General features: G+C 38.9%; 1 protein-coding gene across 1 annotated transcript; it reads right to left on the bottom strand.

The window, feature by feature from the left end:
- Positions 1-4,629: 4,629 nt before the first annotated feature.
- Positions 4,630-19,421, bottom strand: LOC116677244 (tyrosine-protein phosphatase non-receptor type 13-like). Its single transcript, XM_032507848.1, has 6 exons — positions 19,159-19,421; positions 18,755-18,853; positions 15,390-15,483; positions 14,223-14,308; positions 13,877-14,072; positions 4,630-4,658 (listed from the first exon to the last, which is right to left on the bottom strand). The coding sequence occupies exons 1-6, from the start codon at positions 19,225-19,227 to the stop codon at positions 4,630-4,632; spliced, it is 573 nt and encodes a 190-aa protein (XP_032363739.1). The 5' UTR covers positions 19,228-19,421.
- Between the last annotated feature and the right edge of the window lie 715 nt (positions 19,422-20,136).

Below are 20,136 nucleotides of genomic sequence, written 5' to 3'. Positions count from 1 at the left end.
CTCAAAAAGGAACGTTTTGAAACAATGATTAATATTCATTCAGGCATCAACATTGCAAAAAATATGAGGTAATTTCTTGGTTTGAGTTTGATGAGGTCAGAGCTTAAGTTTTGTATGTGAATATTAAATTCTGGATGAAACCAACTGTATAGTCAAGTACAGACCAAAGAACACGTATGTATTAAAGGTGTTTAATAACGTCATTATCTTCATCTTTAAATTACTCACATTTTTGTTGAACTATTGCTTTTGCAAATCCACCCCCATTCAGCCTCTGCGCTCTCCTGCTCCGTCCCTGTTTCTTCAGTATGCCTGGACACACAAGACAAAACTTTGTTCAAAGTTAGAAGCTACACTACACTGACTTGAAAAGCTATGGTTAAACGAACTAAAGAAAAAGCAAACAGCAAGCGCTGATCAGTTCCAAAAGCTGTGGGGAATCTTGGTCATGTCACAGCATGTTGGGTAAGATATCCAGTGTGCCACCTTGTTGTAGGATTTCTTTATGTGAAATTAGTGCCTGGCTGGAGAGTTTTAGTCTGTAGCACCTAGAGTTTGGAATGCTCTGCCTCAGCCCTTACCGTCAAATCAGATAGACAGGTATTCGGTTGGTTTTAACTACCTTGTATTTTAATTGTGTATTGCGTTATCAATATGTATCATCTTGTATGTTTTTATGTAAAGCACTTTGATTTTCTTATCTGTGATAAGCATTCTATTAATGCATTTTACTTACTTACTTACTTACTGACTTACTTACTGACTTACTTACTGACTTACTTACTAACTACTTACTTACTGACTTACTTACTTACTGACTTACTACCGTACTTACTTACTTACATACTTATTACTAACTTACTAACTCACTCACTTACTTACTTACTTACTTACTTACTTGAGGTACATAATCTTTACTTATATAGCACTTTTAAAACTATTTCACAAAACAATAAAACAGGCAAGTCTTAAAACATCAGGTTTTTAAAACAAATAAAAACTAGTTGGTGTATTAAAACCTGTACATTGTAATAATAAAAAAGAAGAACTTTAAAAAACTAAAAGACAGTTCAAGAGGGTTCAAACATCGGGGGAATGTTGGTGTTGTGAATTGTAGGTTTTATATGTTGTATTATGTAAAATAATAAGAGATGAAAATCTGATATGGCAACCCTCTATAGTTAAAAATCTTGTTTGGTCAGAACGTGCTATGACGTCATGTCACACTGTGGAACATCACTGACCTTTCAGCAGTGTCGGAGTCTATTGATGAGATCCGTTAGCTCACTGATCCAAACACCCCTGTCATTCAATATGTCCTCCGTCTCCGTCACCATTGATCAGGAAGAACAACGCTGCTTCAGAGCATCCCTTGATGCTGGTGCTATATGACACTGTGACATCTCGCTCATGTGCCAGTAAACTGATCAATGGAGGGAAGGATCCCTACAGAAAACAGACAAATAGGTGAGGAGTGTGTGAGTGTGTGTGTGTGTGTGTGTGTGTGTGGTGTGTGTGTGTGGTGTGTGTTTGTGTGTGTGTGTGTGTACCTGGTGGGGGCCGACTGAGAGTCAGTCGGACCTCGGTGGTGAAGCCTTGACAACTTTAGCACCCTCTAGAGACAGAGAAGTGAACTTTTAATAGCAAGGCATTTGAGTAGCACATTTTAGCAACATGAAGGCAATATAAAGGGCTTTACATAACACATCAACGAGCAATTAAAACAATAAAAAATATAAAACAGCTAGAATACGACAGACATGAAATACAAAAATAAAAGATACAGTGCAGAGTAAGAGCACTGTGAAAACTAAAGCGCTCCCATGTCATGCATTTTAAATCTAACTTAAAGTGCACATATGCTCATTTTCAGGTTCATATTTGTAATTAGAGGTCGTACTAGAATAGGTTTATGTGGTTTCATTTTCAGAAAACACCTTGGACCAATCCCAAAGTCCGGACTCACAGACTCAAAGACTTTGGTGTGCGTTCCCGCGGAATTCCTAAGGGCTTAGGATTGTCCCGTGTCAAATTTTAATAGGCTTGAGGGTTTGAGAACACACTTACCGAGCCCTTTCCGTGAGTCTGCATCGATGCAGCCTTCACCAAAGGGAATTACCCACAGTTCAAAGCGTTGCGACGTTTACCGCGCGAGACCGCAAGGACATCCGGAAATTACAAACTAAACAACAGCCCGACACACAACCACAGAACGGAACAGACCTGTTGTCCAGCTTGTAAATCATGAATTTAAAAAAGTTTGGAATCAGGCAGCCGTCACCTGTGTCTCGGCCGTGTGGAAAGCATCAAACTTAAAAGGAAAATACCCAAACCAGCAAGTGTCCGCAACATCTTTGCTATTAAACGTCACCAAGGTACCATGTGATCTTGTGAAGTGCTGTCCCGATCCCATTTGTACCTATCTGAGCCCGTGTGGCCTCACACACTCACTCACTTAGGACCTGAGATCAATTAAGTCTGTGAGTCTTTAGTCCTTAGTCTTCAGGGCTCACTTTGGGATTTGGCCCATCTATTTGTTGTACTGCACATTGCTGCAGCTCCTTTTTTCACCCTATGTGTTGAGCTCTGTTTTAGCTACAGAGTGAGGCATCTCACTTTGTTGGGAATTGCACATGCGCAGTGAGTACTGCTAGCATGTCAGTTGCAGAGCATGAGAGTGTGCCACGCTAGCAGCTAGGCGAGCATTATAACATCTGTTACAAAGTGACATCACATTTGTCTCTGAAGTAAAGGCTGGACTACAACAGAGCTGTTTGGAGCAGTTTGTGAACAGTGTTTTCTGTTGGAGATGGGGGGGGACTTTGGGCTTTTTCACTTTGTAAATCTATGATGTGCACAAAAGTAGATAACTCAATAAAAGGAAAGGGACAAAGCCAAACAGCATAATATGAGCACTTTAAAAAAAGTATTATTGGCTTAATGTAGTTAATGTATGCAAAGTAAAAAGTACTCATTGTGCAGGAAAAGGTTCCTTGCCACTGTTTTACGATCATATATTGATATATGATGTTTCTGGATAGATATTACTTCTGCATTAATGTGTTGCATTTTACTGCTGTAGATGTTAAGGTGTTGCACTTCTGGAGGGTAGTTTAATGTACAGCAATGCATCATATTCTATAAGATAATCATGTTTGTAGTGCTGCAGTCCTGTGAAAATGTTTGTTTTTCTCCATGAAGTCAACTTTTCATGGCGTCAACAAAATGGCCCCGTTCTCAGCTTTGTGACGTTGCATTTTGCAGCTGATGAAGACGGTTTCTAAATAGTTCATTTAGTTTAGTAAGTACAATCAATTTCTTAACAAATAAAATTCACATTCAAAGTCACCAAATTGTGAGGATACATGGTTTTCACTGGACGGTAGGAATATTAAAGATAGTCATGTGACAAGTAACTAAAGGTTTGAGAAAAATATAGTGGAGTAAAAAGTATATAAGTTGAAATAAATGAAAATACTCAAGTGAAGTACAAATGTACAACTTCCACAAATTTGTACTAAGTACAATACTTGAATAAATATGTGTTACATTCCACAACTGGCTGATGTTTTGCAGCAGCTCTTCAACATTTTTTTTTAATGCACAATTTCCATGCCAACTTATTACAAAAAAGTAGATGGATCATATATTTCCTTGATAATCTGAGTCTCCTCAAAACAACATTTAGACCATTGCATGAGAGGAAAAATCCACAGTACTTCAAATTAGGCTGCAACAACTAACTACATTCTTATCTTATACTTACTTACTCTTATTCTTACTATTTCTTGGGTAATCGATTGGTTGTTTGGTTTATAAAATGGTAAAAAATGTTTCTTTCCCAAGCCTAAGATATGTCTCATAAGTCTTGTTTTGTACACAACTCAAAGATATTCAGTTTACTGCCACAGAGAGGAGTGAAGAAAACTTTAGAATTTACTTTTTTTCCATAAAATTGTCATAAAATTACTTAAACCAGACTGTTGCAGACTGATTTAAACGTTAACAACTAAATAATGAATAAATGAATCTTTTGCAGCCTTAGTTTAAAAATAAAACCAGAAAGTGATATATTTCCATGCAGATACAGTGTATGTGCTATGTGTAAATGTAAATGTGCTGTATTTATATAGGTGGTCAGACTATTGAACCAGTTTAGGTTAGAGGCCTTCCATAGACAACCAGTGCAGTTCTAAACTATCCTGCAATAAGGACACAGAACTGCATCATACCTGTCATGTTAAAGATGGCCGACAGTATCAGATTATAATACAACAAAAGGCTCAGTTCAACTTGTGTGCAGTCATGTATCAAACTGATCCATCCTGGTGCAAATGATAACAAGTAAATTAAAGAAAAGTAGCCTATCACATATGAGCAAATCAAGGATTAACTGATATTAGTAAGACGAATGGATGAACTTCATTTACTACTGCCCATACCGTATAGGACATCTCCTTGAGGGACTGGCCGTTGATGGCCAACAGGATGTCTCCCTCCTGGATTTTGCCGCTCTGCTCGGCCGGCTGGCCGGGGAAAAGCTGTTTTATCCACACCAGGCTTCCAAAGTCCGTAGTGGGCGGATCCAGCTCGCACATCAGGAAGCTGAAGCCCAGGCCATTGGCACCTTTAGTCAGAGTTACTTCCCGGGGTGTTGTCTGTTGTCAGATAAAGCTGATTAGATTATGTTCATTTAATTAGTTTTGTCTCGTCGCAATTTAAACTTAAACATAAACAAGCAGGGATGCAACATTTGGGATTAGCACCATGTCATGGTACCTTTAAAGTATTCTGACTTATTCAAAAGACTGAGCTTTAAGAGTTCCTCTCTTTTTCTTTTAAAGGATACCATTTTTGAAAGAGCTACATTGAAGTTGGCAGTTTGATAAATGCAAGTTATTTCAACTGATCTGTAACATTTCAATCTTTGTGTGCTAAAAAGGCACATAGGTTCCTGTAGATGGCAATACACAATCTCCTTTTTTTTGCCAAATAAATGAAAAGCTTGTTGAAACCATCAAAATCTCACCCAGCTTTCTTCAGAGATGGTCCCAACAATGTGCTTAAAGTCTTAATCAGTGTGTGCATGATTACATGACATAACTATTTTTTAATACGGTATTGTATTATGTAGACTAGGGATGTAACGATATTGACGTTATCGCGCTATCGCGGTGGTAAACTTGTCTCGATATCGTCGTGGTTGGGTTACAATAATAAAAGGACAGGTGTCCGTCAAAAAGCAAGAGGAATAAACAGTCCCACGGAACAAATCATTGTTAACTACATAGACCATGATCCTTTGCGCTGCGTCGTCATACCAACCGTTCTTAAGCCAATAGGATTGCACGCGGCACGCTGTTCACACAAGCTCACAGCAAGCCAGCATGGCCGATAGCGGTACTTGTGAGGATGAAAACAACCCCGAAGTTGAGATTGTGCCAGCCCCGGCAGCTTTTTAAGTCAGATGTCTGGAAACATTTTGGTTTCGCCGTGTCAAAAAAAAACGCAAAAGGAGAGAAGGTGGTGGACAGACAAGCACTGCCACAGTAAACCGCGATACAACACGGGAAACACAGCAATATGCGAAGTCATCTGACGACTCATCATCCGGAAAGTTTGCAGATTCTCTCACAAAGAATGTCCTGTCAAAAAACCCTGAAGGAGGCATTTTCAACAACTATGCCACACAACAGCGCAAGGGCTCAAGAAATCCCGAGGTACATCGCAGAATACAGAGCGTGTGATTTACGTTCCTTTTCTGCTGTAGATGGTAAACGATTTAAAAGGTTAGTGGCCAAGCTGAGTTCAATCAATCAACAGAATATTGATGTTCCTGACTACAACTTGCACTTTAAAGGCACTATGTGATGAGCGTTTTATGTTGTCATGATCCATAAATACAACAATAAATTGCCTGTTGACTGGCAAAAGCAGAAAAAATGTCTGTATTTTTTTTGCTATTATCATTACAAACACTATCGTGAGCTATTTAACAATATTGTGAGCTATTTAACAATATCGCAATAAATATCGTACCGTGAGGTCAATATCGAAATTGTATCGTACCGTGAGATTTTGACATCGTTACATCCCTAATGTAGACCACACAATAATTTACAAAGACCCAACAATTCCAGTAATTCCCCCAAGAGCAAGCATTTCGTGTGACAGTGGCGAGTAAAAACTCTACTTTGGGAAGAAACATCGAGTGGTGAGGAAATCTTCCTTTTAGGGAGAAACCTCAGACAGACCCAGGCACGGACGTAGACCTCAACAGTCCCGCCCACAGCCGGTTCCGGCAGTAAAAATACAATACAATTTCTCCATTGACAATTGAAGTGTAAGCCATAAAGTCGTAACTGTCGATGGTAAACTTAAAACCAGCTACGACATGACTAAGCGATAATATATACTCATGAAGACGCCAAAAGTTCATAGGGCACAAAACTTGTTTTGAGTCTTTTACTTGCAATGTCTTGGATAAGTACTTCATTACCCACAATCCCGAAGAATCTCACAATCCCAAAGTGGTGCCTCTGATTGGTGGAACTCATGTCATATGATTGTTAAACCCCCGTGGGGGTCTTTGCTGCTGTACTGTGTAGGCTACTGTAACGTTAACGTTATTCTGCGATATATTGCAATTCATAACATTTTTTCCAACTTCAAATTTTTCCCAATTTCAACTGATGTCCCTGTAATGATTAGCCCCATAGTGGAAGAAGAAGGACTGGACTCTGGAGTTCTTCACCTGGTGACTTGATTTATTTCTTCAGCAGTCACAAGGAATTGCAGAATTGCCAGAATGACTTATTGAAAAATAAAAAATAAAAATAAAACATGAAAACTAAATACTAACTATTGAAATTACTATCACCAACTAATATCAAACAAAATAATAAAAAGGCTAAATAAGCCCCGGACTGTTGGGGCCCTAGCAACTGTACTCTTCCTGGCCAAAGTCGATCTCCCCCAGAGGAGCCTCAGCCTCTTTCCTTTATAGAAGAAGCCCCTCCTACAAGACAAACCAAAGTTAATTGGAAATCAATCAAACCCTATTGTGTTAATTCAGCATTCCCAAACCTTTATGGCTTCATGACTACACGCTATGTCAACAATAACATCAAAAATGAAATGTTACATGCTGAACAAGTTCTCACAACAAAACTCTAGACACTCTGTACACCCCTCTGGACTGGCTGACACTTGGGCCATTCCAGATCTTCCCCTCTATAAATTACTCCAGAATTTATCACTTCCTGTTTGCCAATTAGACCCCTGCTTGCAATGAGAACAGGTGAATGAAACTAAAATAAATAACTTGAACTGAATTATGTATGTGTTGCTTTTATCCAAACATGATTCCTAGTCGTTTGACAAGTACTGAAATAAAATGACAAACCCACATGCTACTGCTCACACTAACCGTTCCCATTTACTGGACATACAAAGGTTAGCTTAGCATGATACCACATGCTACCCCAGATTTACATGAAGGCATGGGCTAGCCCCATGACAGTCCCCAAAAGGAAATTTTGTCAACATCGGTTTTATCTAAAAAGATACATTTCTCTGTTTGTTTATCTCACTTTATTGCTGTAAAATGGGATTGTCAAGCAGACAAACTGACCAACACATATATAATAAAAGATCTGTATATCGTCGATAAAATATTGCCACTGAAAATATTGCAATACTATGCTGTATCGATTTTTTTCCCCCCACCCCTAATAGCCACAGCGCTGCGGATGAGGGTCTGGGGAGTCCACACATCGTTACGCAATAGTAGGAAAATGTGCTCTGGTTTATTTCTATTAAACCAATAACAATTGAGCCACGGTGCCACTGCAAAGTAGACTCGGCAAGGAACGGTATCAGTATCAGCAATACAGGCCCTGGATTTACTTGGTATTGGATCAATACCAAATATTGCAGTACATCACTAGTTTCCAGTCTTTGTTTTAAGCTAAGCTAATTGGCAGCTAGCTGTAGCCATATATTCACCATATGGATTATAAGAGGGGTGTCAAACTCTCAACTGTTAAATAAATTAACATATTTCCTCAAACATAGTTTCCTTTAAGAAACTACATTTTTTTAGCAGTTGGCCTCATTTGGTAGTTTTATGGTTATTATTATCATTAATCACATAAGAGGAGCTTTAAAAATAGTTAGATAAAAATGTGTCCACTTAAAATATGGTCAGAACCGATTAATCACAGAACAATTGTTTTGGTCATAACAAAAAATTAAGGCTTGTTATATCAAGATTAAAAAATAAATAAATTCAGAGTCAAGATAAAGAAATCATTACTTGCATGCCCTCTTCATCCTTCTGTAGATATGATGAAAGGCAACAGTAAAATCAATCATAACACCATTTTGAAGTCAAACTTGTATTCAGTTGTCCGTAACAGATACAAACATTAAGTTACGTAAAAGAGAGGGACATTTGGAGGGTTGAGGTGTCAACGGACATTGGCTATTTTGTCCTCACGTCTTGTATTAATTTTAGGTTACCAATTTAATAAATTGACACTGAACTGAACATTCAGTAACTACTATTGGGCTTCTCTGTGTCGTCCAAACATTGCCAATGGAAACACTGGGTATTTTTGTAACTTCAACATAGAGGACTGTGCTGCAAATATAGTAATATCCACTGCAAACGTTTAAAAAACAGCTCCGCTCGGCCTTCGCCTTGCTCACCGGCGCAGCTCTGACCGCCAGAGGCACAGCCGCCTCCAGTGGTGTTGATTGTCATGACGTGTAACCAATCAGATAGAGCTGTGGGCGGGGCATTCAGTGAGACTACAGAGCGGTGACTACAGACAGAGAAGATAAAGTCCACACAACAGCTTAATGCTCCGAAAAAATACATTAATAGTGTAAAATGAGGCACACAATGGCACACAGCGTTTCCTCTGGTGTGAGGAAAGGCCAAATTATGGGCCAAAACATTGTGCGACTAAAACTACTTTTTTGTCTTGCACCAGCAACTGCATTGATGTGCACAACATGGTCTTTGTTGAACTACAGACAAAGAGCTGCATACACTGTAGAGGGATTAAGATTGGAGAGATTTAAACACTATGTAAATTTTACCTCTTTGGTCCCCCCACAGGTTGTTTCACTGGGACTACAGCTTGTGGGACCCGCCGCTTTGGTCCCCCTACAGGTCGTCTCACTGGGACTACAGCTCGTGCTAAGAGTTACGTAGTGTTGATTTTAATATGTGACTTCAAATTTAAAAAACAATAATTAATAGTAAGAGAAACACTGCCAGGGTTTCCCCCAGTGCATTGCAATCCCGGTGGCCCACCGGGCCTGAGTTGCCCCCCACCAGGCCTAAGCCACTGGGAATTATTTTTTAATGTATTTTAATATGTTTTTTTAAACTACTACAGTTATAATGAGGCAGCTCAGTTGGAAACTTAGGAAACTATTTTCAAACCTGCAGTTAGCTTTTAGTCTTGTAGCTTTTTTTTTAAATTCTCAATTTAGCAATTCTATCCACGATTCGGTTTTCACAGAAACTATTGGGCTCTACATTAATGCTGCCATCAGTGTGTGACTGGCCCCCAGCCGGGCCCAAGTCAAAAAAGACACTTGCAACCGGGCTAAACAACTTTTTTGGGGGAAACACTCACTGCTATGAGATTCTGTGGTGATAATTGATTCCCAATGGTATATATACATATGCGTATGCATATACAAACCGCGTGATTAATTCATGGCAATAGCTCAGTCGGTAGAGCAGGCGCACATATACTTAGAGGTTTGTGCCTTGACGCAGAGTTCTAGGGTTTGAGCCCAACCTGCGACAATCTCCTGGATGTAATCCCAGTCTCTCCCCCCTTTCTCATCTAGCTGTCCTGTCTATTAAGCCCCCCCCCCCAAAAAAAACATTGTGGCAATTTCAAGAAACTATCATGGACAATCATGCGATTAATCGTAAGGAAATATTTGTATAATATTTATTGACAGCTCTAGTTAAAACATGAAAGAGGAGAGATGTGAACCGACAGATATAGGCCGAAGGATAAAGGAGGCCAGGGGGAATAAAAAGAAGAAGGTCAGTAAGGAAGATCAGAACCAAGAGAAGAAAGTGTGTGAAGGTTCACCTTGAAGTCACCAGACTAACCTGGCTATTAATGCACAACGCAGCTTAGAGCTCACAGGCTCCCACACGCAGGTTCTTCCTTGGTAGATTTTGTGACATAACGTTCTGTCTCTGTGAGGGAACTGCACACTGATCCATTTGTATTCAATATGGGTTCCCAGAAAGATATCCTTGGCGTTCACTGTTCTGCTCATCTACTTCACAGGGGCGGCTGTGGCTCAGTGGTAGAGCGGTTGCCTGCCAATCGGAGGGTTGGTGGTTCGATCCCCGCCCCTGCAGTCATTGTCGAAGTGTCCTTGGGCAAGACACTGAACCCCAAGTTTCCCCCGGTGCTGCGCATCGGAGTGTGAATGTGTGTGAATGTTTATCTGATGAGCAGGTGGCACCTTGTACGGCAGCCCCGGCCACAGTGTATGAATGTGTGTGAATGGTGAATGTTTCCTGTAGATGTAAAAGCGCTTTGAGCAGTTGTTAAGACTGGAAAAGCGCTATATAAATACAGCACATTTATATTCATGTATATTTCAATTTTACAACTACAAACATTGTTACTAATATATTACCATTACAAAGGTTTTTTTTCCATCTTTTTCAACCCTTTTGTGGCTTTCCACCAATGTTTTTGTCACTTTTTCAACATTTGTCGACTTTTTCTGAGCCTTTTGAAATTTTCATGTTTTTCCCCCCACATTTTCAAAGCTTTTTTTTTTTTTACATTTGTCACCTTCTTTTTACATTTTTGTCACTTTATTGACATTTTTCTCTCTTTTTTTAAATTTGTTACTTTTTTAAAGTTCTTTTACCAATTGATTTTTCTCCAAATACTATACAATTGACAAATTCATTTCACTGACATATTCAATGAAAGTAGTGAATTAAAGAAACTTTTTGGAAATTTGAACCGAAGACAACAGGAGGGTTAAATCTCAGACTATACTGATACTGCCTGATCCATCCCTCTCTATAATTGTATATTTCTTGTAAATTTGTCAATTCTATGGTTATACTGTATTCTTAAAAGTATTTTTATTTTTTAATGTCTGTTTTTATTCTTTGTACTGTACGTTAAGTGAGTGAACATAAACCAAGGTCAAATTCCTTGTTTGTTTACGCAAACCGGGCCAATAAAGCTGATTCTGATTTTGATTCTTATATAGTATGTATAAGAAACTGTATGTTTCTTATACAGTATGTATTTTGTTCACTTAAATTAAAGGTCCATTGGCCTAAACCTAAAGTAATAGAGGTGGATGAAAACATGGATTCATGTATGTATCATGATTTTTGTATCAAACGATTCTTTTCCTCAGAATCTACTGTGGTGTGAAAAAGTGTTTGCCCCCTTCCTCATTTCCTGTTCCTTTGCATGTTTGTCACACTTAAGTGTTTTGGAACATCAAACCAATTTAAACAATAGTCAAGGACAACACAAGTAAACACAAAATGCAATTTGTAAATGAAGGTGTTTATTATTAAAGGTGAAAAAAAATCCAAACCATCATGGCCCTGTGTGAAAAAGTGATTGCCCCCCTTGTTAAAACATACTATAACTGTGGTTGTCCACACCTGAGTTCAATTTCTCTAGCCACACCCGGGCCTGATTATTGCCACACCTGTTCACAATCAAGGCATCACTTAAATAGGAGCTGCTTGACACAGTAAGGTCCACCAGAAGATCCTTAAAAGCTACACATCATGCCGAGACCCAAAGAAATTCAGGAAACATTGAGAAAGAAAGTAATTGAGATCTATCAGTCTGGAAAGGGTTATAAAGCCATTTCCAAAGCTTTGGGAATCCAGCGAACCACAGTGAGAGCCATTATCCACAAATAGCGAAGACATGGAACAATGGTGAACCTTCCCAGGAGTGGCCGGCCGCCCAAAATTACCCCAAGAGCGCAGCGACGACTCATCCAAGAGGTCACAAAAGACCCCACAACAACGTCCAAAGAACTGCAGGCCTCACTTGCCTCAGTTAAGGTCAGCGTTCATGCCTCCACCATCAGGAAAAGACTGGGCAAAAATGGCCTGCATGGCAGAGTTCCAAGGAGAAAACCACTGCTGAGCAAAAAGAACATCAAAGCTCGTCTCAATTTCTCCACAACACATCATGATGATCCCCAAGACTTTTGGGATAACATTCTGTGGACCGATGAGACAAAAGTGGAACTCTTTGGAAGGTGTCTGTCCAAGTATATCTGGCATAGAAGGAACACTGCATTTCATAAAAAGAACATTATACCAACAGTAAAATATGGTGGTAGTAGTGTGATGGTCTGGGGCTGTTTTGCTGCTTCAGGACCTGGAAGACTTGCCGTGATAAAAGGAACTATGAATTCTGCTGTCTACCAAGAGATCCTGAAGGAGAATGTCCGACCATCTGTTTATGTACTCAAGCTGAAACAAACTTGGGTTCTGCAGCAGGACAATGATCCTAAACACACCAGCAAGTCCACCACCGAATGGCTGAAGAAAAACAAAATGAAGATTTTGGAGTGGCCTAGCCAAAGTCCTGACCTGAATCCTATTGAGATGTAGTGGTATGACCTTAAAAAGGCTGTTCATGCTCGAAAACCCTCTAATGTAACTGAATTAGGACAATTCTGCAAAGATGAGTGGGCCAAAATTCCTCCAGGATGCTGTAAAAGCCTCATTGCACGTTATCGCAAACGCTTGGTTGCAGTTGTTGCTGCTAAGGGTGGCCCAACCAGTTATTAGGTTTAGGGGGCAATCACTTTTTCACACAGGGCCATGATGGTTTGGATTTTTTTTCACCTTTAATAATAAACACCTTCATTTACAAATTGCATTTTGTGTTTACTTGTGTTGTCCTTGACTATTGTTTAAATTGGTTTGATGTTCCGAAACACTTAAGTGTGACAAACATGCAAAGGAACAGGAAATGAGGAAGGGGGCAAACACTTTTTCACACCACTGTATGTTTTTTATTATTCTTTTACCAATTCCATAAAATTAAAAACCTAAGGCGACTCACATCAGTTTCCAGCAAAACAGACCAAAAGCAGAAAATGCAATAAATGCATAAAACACATGTTATGTTCTTCTTTACAAATTAAATAAGTGTTAGACTGACTGACCGACATGTGATGTGCCTTATTTTTAAGGTTTTTAGAAATGTCTCATGATATATTGTATCTTAAAGAGTATAGTACATTTTGTTTTAAAAGAAAGAAATCGCAATATTCAATACGATGGAAACGCTATACTTCTAGCCCATGTGTTGACTTAACATCGATCATGCAACTTTAGTTTTTCTGGGAATTTTTTTTAAATATCTGGTCACTATTTGTCGCTTTCCTAACGTTTTGTCACTTTTTCCAAGTTTTGTGTCACTTTGGCCAATGTTTTATCATATTTTTCGCTGCTTTTTGAAGTTTTTGTGTTTTTTTTTCAGACATTTTTTTTCACTTTTTTAACGTTCTTTTATCATTTTTTTCAATGCTATAAAATTGAATTAAACCAAATGTAATGAAAGTGGTGAACTGATTGTTTTATTTTACTTGTTATGATCATTGTAGGGAACCATCCATGTCATTGTTTCTGACAATTTGGTTGAAAGAACCCAAATTTCTGATACAGAAACTTTTTCAAAATGGGTCAAATTTGACCCAAGGACAACAGGAGGGTAGAATCACCATGAATGACAATCACAATACAAATCTATTCTGCACCCATGTTTGTGACAAACAAAAGCATCTGGTCCCAGCCCTAGACACTGAGGTTTCCTACCGTCAGTGACAAAGCTGTAGTCCCTGGGCCGGTCAGAGATGCTGTTCGACGCAGTAGTAATGGCCGAGCAGCTGTTGATCCTCAGCCGGCTGGTAGCTGGACAGATGCTCTGACTGGATTCACTGCTGATGTTGTCTGCAACCAGAGAGACCCTGGGGAGTTTCCTCAACTCTTTGTCCACAACCAGGGTTACCTCCTAGAAAAGAGGAGAGGGAACAACAAGATATGATCAGAAGGAATACAAACCAGAGATCACAGTTTTAGGTTTGCAAACAAAAAAACACTTAAATCATTGGTCTCTAATGGTCTTGTCATAATACAACATCAGTCACATGTCATTTTTTACCTCCCCAGTTTTCCTCAGACACTCCACGGCCTGCTGGTAGGTGAAGCCCTGGACGCTGATCCCATCCACCTCCAGCAGTCTGTAACCTGTAATAGAGAAGGGTTGAGACGGATACACAAAGTAGGGATCGACCGATATTGGTTTTTAAAGGATTACAGATTACTAGTACTTAATGAAACTGAAAGTGAAAATGAAAAAGTCAAAATTAAGATTTTTGGAGTGTTACAAACGCCAACAGAAAACTTTACTTTTTTAATACAGTAGAAACTTTCAACATAATGCCCAGTAACAGACAGTCAGACAGTGTTGTGGGCGGGACATTAAGTCACACTCAGTGAATGTGACAGGCTGTTGGAGAGCCAAAGTAGCACACTTTTTAATTCATTAACTTTATCAACTGATACAGACTGCCCGAGATAATCGATAAACAAACTGATTCATTATATATTAATCACTTATATTTTCATAATCTAATTCTTTCAGTTAGTGTTTTATTTGTGCAGAAAGTTAAGGTTAGTTTTTTTGTTGTTTATTTTCCATTTCTGGCTTGTGATATCCCTCTTTCTCTCTTGAAAGCATCAGCTTAATGCCAACGTCTACACAGCGGAATGTCCCAATCTTAATGGGTGTTGACAACAGTTTGTCCATTTAGGGAGCTGTTATGGCTCCGGGGAAGATGCTCAAAATTAAAAATTTAAAGTGTGACATTCAATTATGTGCTGTGTGGGCAAAATTAAAGGCCAAAAATGCCCCTCCCCCAAAAAAGAACTGATTTGCTTTGTGCTAATATTTTGTTTAGTTAAAAAAATAAGGACGTACTAATATTCTACCCTACATTGTGTTTTTTTCCTTAATGTATTGTGTTATATGCTACTCATTATTTGTACAGTATGAAGAATTACTGAGCCTTTATATATGAGCAACACATAAAGCCTTCTTCATTTTAGATGGATGGACTCTAACCCTCCGATGACCTCAGGATGCTTAGGGCTGTCTCACAATCAGATTTAGAAAGTGCTAAAAGACTCGGCTCTGTGAAAAATCAATAGGTGGCCTCATTGGGGAAGCCTTGAATGACTGTAAACAGATCAAACGTACCATTTCTAAAACCAGTTTGAAAAGACCTAAGACCTAAACCCTGTTGGATGTGATATTTAGCTGTAATACCTGCATGTAAACGTCCGTCTCTCTCAGCTGGCCCTCCCGGGACAAGGCTTCTGATGTAGATTCCTCCATTCGGAAGGTTGGTGTTGATACCACCCTGATGACAATCAGTGACAACAAGTTTCATTCTAAACTAGGACTAGGGCTTAACAATTAATCCTTTTCAAATCAAAATCAGGATTTGAAAGAATGTGAGCGCCCAACCGTGAAGAAGGCGAACAATCAAATGTGAAAATTTAGTTTGAACTGACATTGGCTTAACATTTTTTATTCAGCCTGTTATTATTATATTTACTGTAATTTCATAAGATACAGTGGCTTGCATACGTTTACACACCCATGCTTAAATTGACTAAAAAGAGGAATAATAAAATCATCTTTTGGATTTTAATACCTTATTTAATAAATCCAACCTTTAAGGACACCAATTTTCTTTGTGAATGAATAATGTATTGTAAATAAATACATAATTGTTCTTCCTTAAAATACAGGGGGCATAAGTATACACACTCCTATGTTAAATTCCCATAGAGACAGGCAGATTTTTATTTTTAAAAGCCATTTGTTTCATGGATCAGGATACTATGCATCCTGATAAAGTTCCCTTCACCATACCCTTCACCATACCTAGAGATTGGCATGGTTTTATTTCAAGATGATTTTATGGAAAGGTCCTCATGCTTATCTCTAGGTATGATGAAGACAGATTCATATCTTAGACAATTCATATCTTACAGTACATGTTCAAGATATACAGTATATGTTCTTATCCTTGCATGGAATATTGAGCAGTTCGATGGTGTCTCTTGTTATTATGCTTACGATGCTAATCAAATTGTAATTTTAATATTTGGCAGAAAAATCCCAATTAGATTATTTCCGCCAAATCCTTCAGCCCTATTCAAAATATATCTGATATTCTGATGTATGCAAAGAAATGCTTTCAGTATTTGTAGCAGCTCCGTTCAAAGTAGTGATGAGCAGTGTGACGTAACACGGGCTGACCTCTGTCACCCTCGCTAATCTTGTCAGATCAGATGCAGAGCAGACTTTGTGACCTACTGCTGGAGATGAGCTGCTGTACTAATTACCCTAACTGTTCATTCCTTTTAATGCTTTTAATTAATTGTTCTTTCTACCAGTGGTGGAATATAACTCAGTACATTTACTCACGCATTGTACTTAAGTACAAATTGGAGCTACTTTACATGAGTCTTTTCCTTTGATTCCACTTTCTACTTCTACTTCATTTCAAACAGCAAAATTGTACTTTTTACTCTACTACATTCATGTGACAACTCTGGTAAATAGTTTCTTTACAAATGAAGAAAGTTTGCACACAAAACATAATTAAACTACCCAACAATGTATGGACCTATGAGTCCAGTTGAAGTGATTAGCCAATTAATTACAGAACCGTTTGGATTGGGGATTTTTCTGCTTTGCTTGCTTTAACTTTTAATACATTAAGTTTTCCTGATGATACTACATACTTTTACTTGTAACTAGAGTTTTTTTACATTGTGGTATTAGTATTTTTACTAGAGTAAAAGATCTGAATACTTCTTCAAATTACTGCTTACTACTTATTCTTGCGTTGTAAACACCGAAACCAAATATTTTTGGATGCACACTTTGGTCCATAAAAGTAGCTGCAGAGTGAGCGATCACAGCTTGCAGCAGTGACTACTTTATGTGTAATGGGCAATGATGGAGCACTCAGTCCTGGACATAAACTCAAGTCCGACTCAAGTCGCAATTTTCTTCTTCTTATTCCCTATTCTGGACTCTGGACCCAACTCAGGCTCAAACTCAGGTCATGGTGACTCGACTCCTCTTTGGTGACTTGGACTTGGACTTGAACACCGGGGACTTGACCCGGACTCAACAGTTGGTGACTCGACTACAACACTGGCTCACAGCAACTTAATACGATATAGTCTCTTGCTTTAGTTGTATATCTAGTTTTGTCAAAAAATGTTGTTGCACATTTCAGATCGGCCGTTAGCCTTGATAGTACGCATTAGCTCGGAGGGCTAACTTAGCTTGTTTACTATTACCATTACGTGACCGTTGCTGTCACTCTAAACACCTTGCCAAATTCCTTCCAAAAGATTAACAGTTCACAAAAACGTTAATTGGTAGTCTGTACAAAATTAGGAAAATTAGTCAAATATTTTTCACTTCTTTAGTAGCCAGACGCCTAATCTTGGTAAAGCAAGTATCTCCACCATCCTATATTCACTGGATCAGAGATCTTTTCCAAATTCTCCAACTAGAAAAAAAAAAGTACACTATCAAAGGCTCAGCTGATAAGTTCTGTCTCCTATGGCAACCATTTCTATCTTATGTGGACAGTATGAAGAGATCAGGGCGTAGACCATCCTGTTGGAATGTACAAGTGTCGTGAGCCCTCTCTCTGCCTGGTAACACGCTGATTGGCGTTTGATGACTTTCACTTGTTTCTGCTCTGCTCTGCCTCACCCTCATTACCTACCAGCTGCACTGCATTCACCACTCATCAAGTCCTGTATATAATGCCTTGTTTTTCAGTCCTCACTTGTCAGATCGTCTTCTACCAGTACCGGTCACCTGCCTGTTTTGGGAAAATCCTTTTTGACTCTACTGATCCCGGATCCGCTTAATTGCTTCTGTGTTCTCCTGCTCCGGACTTCTCGGACCATCCAGCTCCTGCTCTCTACTGGGGATCTACACATGTGCTGATTTTTGGATTTCCCGGCACCTCTGGCACTCCCATACCCCCCAACCCTTTAATAAACCATTGAACGTGACGCTTTTGTGGTCCTCATCTTGTTTGGTGTCTGACAACAAGCCTGACAAAGTCTTGACTTCGTGTTTGTATGATTGATTTTTTTTATACCTTTTTCCATCTTATTTTCATTGCTTTTTGCATCTACCCTAATTTATCGTGTGTACTTTAATAAGTAATACTTTTTATTCTCAGTGCCCTTTTATAACTTAAACTCAACATTTCTTTTTATTTGCTGTATCTGCTGCACAGTTGTCCTTTGGACAATTTTGTATAATTTGTGAAAATGATAAATGACGTTGACCATGACCTCCTTTTTTGCTGAGTAGTTCCTTCTAGAACAGCAGAGATAAAAAAAAAACAGCCAAATCTGATTCAAGTGACAAAATTCTGAGTTGGGTACATCCCTAGAAACCGCATTGAAAGGGTCATGGGACTCTACTCGTAATGACATTTGTTTCTGTGTTCCGTTTGGCAACATTTCACACATTGTCAAAAACTGTAATTTTTAAATGTAATTCAACGTAGATGTAATGCAACATTTAGGCCCAAGTATCGTTCATGACTACATCTTCTACAAAACATTTCATGAACTCACAGAGATGCTCATTCCCAGACTTCCTGATATCTTTCTGAGCTCCACAGTAATCTCCCTTGGCTTCACACAGTTTAGAGGGGGAGACAGAGAGCAGCTGTTCTGAAACCAACACAGACAGAAACAACGCTCACTTCAGTCCTGTCTCTCTGCACGCCTGACGGCATACAAACCTACCCATTGATCAATGCATTCACACAGATATTAACAGTCACAAGTAAAAAATCACCATCACTAGATAAAGAAAAGGACTTCTATAGGAAGTACAGTATGCTGTTTTTATTGCTAACATTAATTCTGGCTGTCTATGTGGGGTCTTAAATGTTATAGTTTACTTAAGGAGCCTTTAAATTATTATATATTAAGATACTGCCGAAAAAACAACTAAACCATCACCACGATCCTACCTGTGAACCGAGGACTCGTACTTCTCGGGGGGGGACGTGAAGCCTGTTGCTGTTCTTTGGCGTCATCATGACCGAAACAATCTCATCGGAGCTGTCGTCTCCTGATCGGCCGTCCGTCGTCAGTGTGGTCTGGGACTCGTAATTTCCCAACACGCTGCTGGGACTGAGGCCCACTGTGGATAAAAAACAAAGCTAGTTAATGCTTTACCTCAAAATACTGAGGTAGAACATATTGAAAAAGTTGACTCACAGTAGGACTTTTTTATGCCTTATGCTAATTCTGACTACATTTCACACAAATGTCTAACTGGATAAAACGATGAAGTGATGGAATTTTTTAACCAAAAGGTCAACTTCCCTGTGACATCGTAATGTTCTGCAAAAAAAAAACATTTTTACAGCCATTTGATGCCATAACTCAGAAACATATGGGGAACAATTTGGTCTGGTGGAGTATACTGGCCCCTTAAGAAGCTAGAGCCAGTTAGCTTAGCTTAGCACAAAGACTGAACAAAAGATACGGTGGTAGTTACACCCAAGTTTTTGTGCGGATAAAAAAAAAGAAAGTTAAAATTTCAAGGTGCTGGTGTAGTTGTTACATTTGGACAGAGCGAGGTTAACTGTTTCCACTTATTCCAGTCTTCATGCTAAGCTAAGTTAAGCTAAGGGCTGCTGGCCAGTAGCTTCATATTTAACATACAAGCACAAGAGTGGAAAAAAATCTTCTCTCTAACTCTTTGCATGAATAAGTATTTATATTTATCAGAATCTGAATTTATAAATGGTGTATATACACTGCATTTATAAATTCTGATATATAAATATCATTTTACAAATGAGTCAACATGAACTGACATTTGAACAAAGACAATTGAGTGAGATGATGATATAATATATACGGTCGCTGTTTTGTTACGAGTAGGAAAATGTTATTAAGTTAAAGAAGTTAAATGCAGGGCTGCCAACTCTCACGCATTG

This window comes from Etheostoma spectabile, unplaced genomic scaffold (assembly GCF_008692095.1).
Source record: "Etheostoma spectabile isolate EspeVRDwgs_2016 unplaced genomic scaffold, UIUC_Espe_1.0 scaffold00004594, whole genome shotgun sequence".
Lineage (NCBI taxonomy): Eukaryota > Metazoa > Chordata > Actinopteri > Perciformes > Percidae > Etheostoma > Etheostoma spectabile.
Note: the sequence above shows the minus strand (reverse complement) of the source record. Positions and strands in the feature narration are given on the sequence as shown.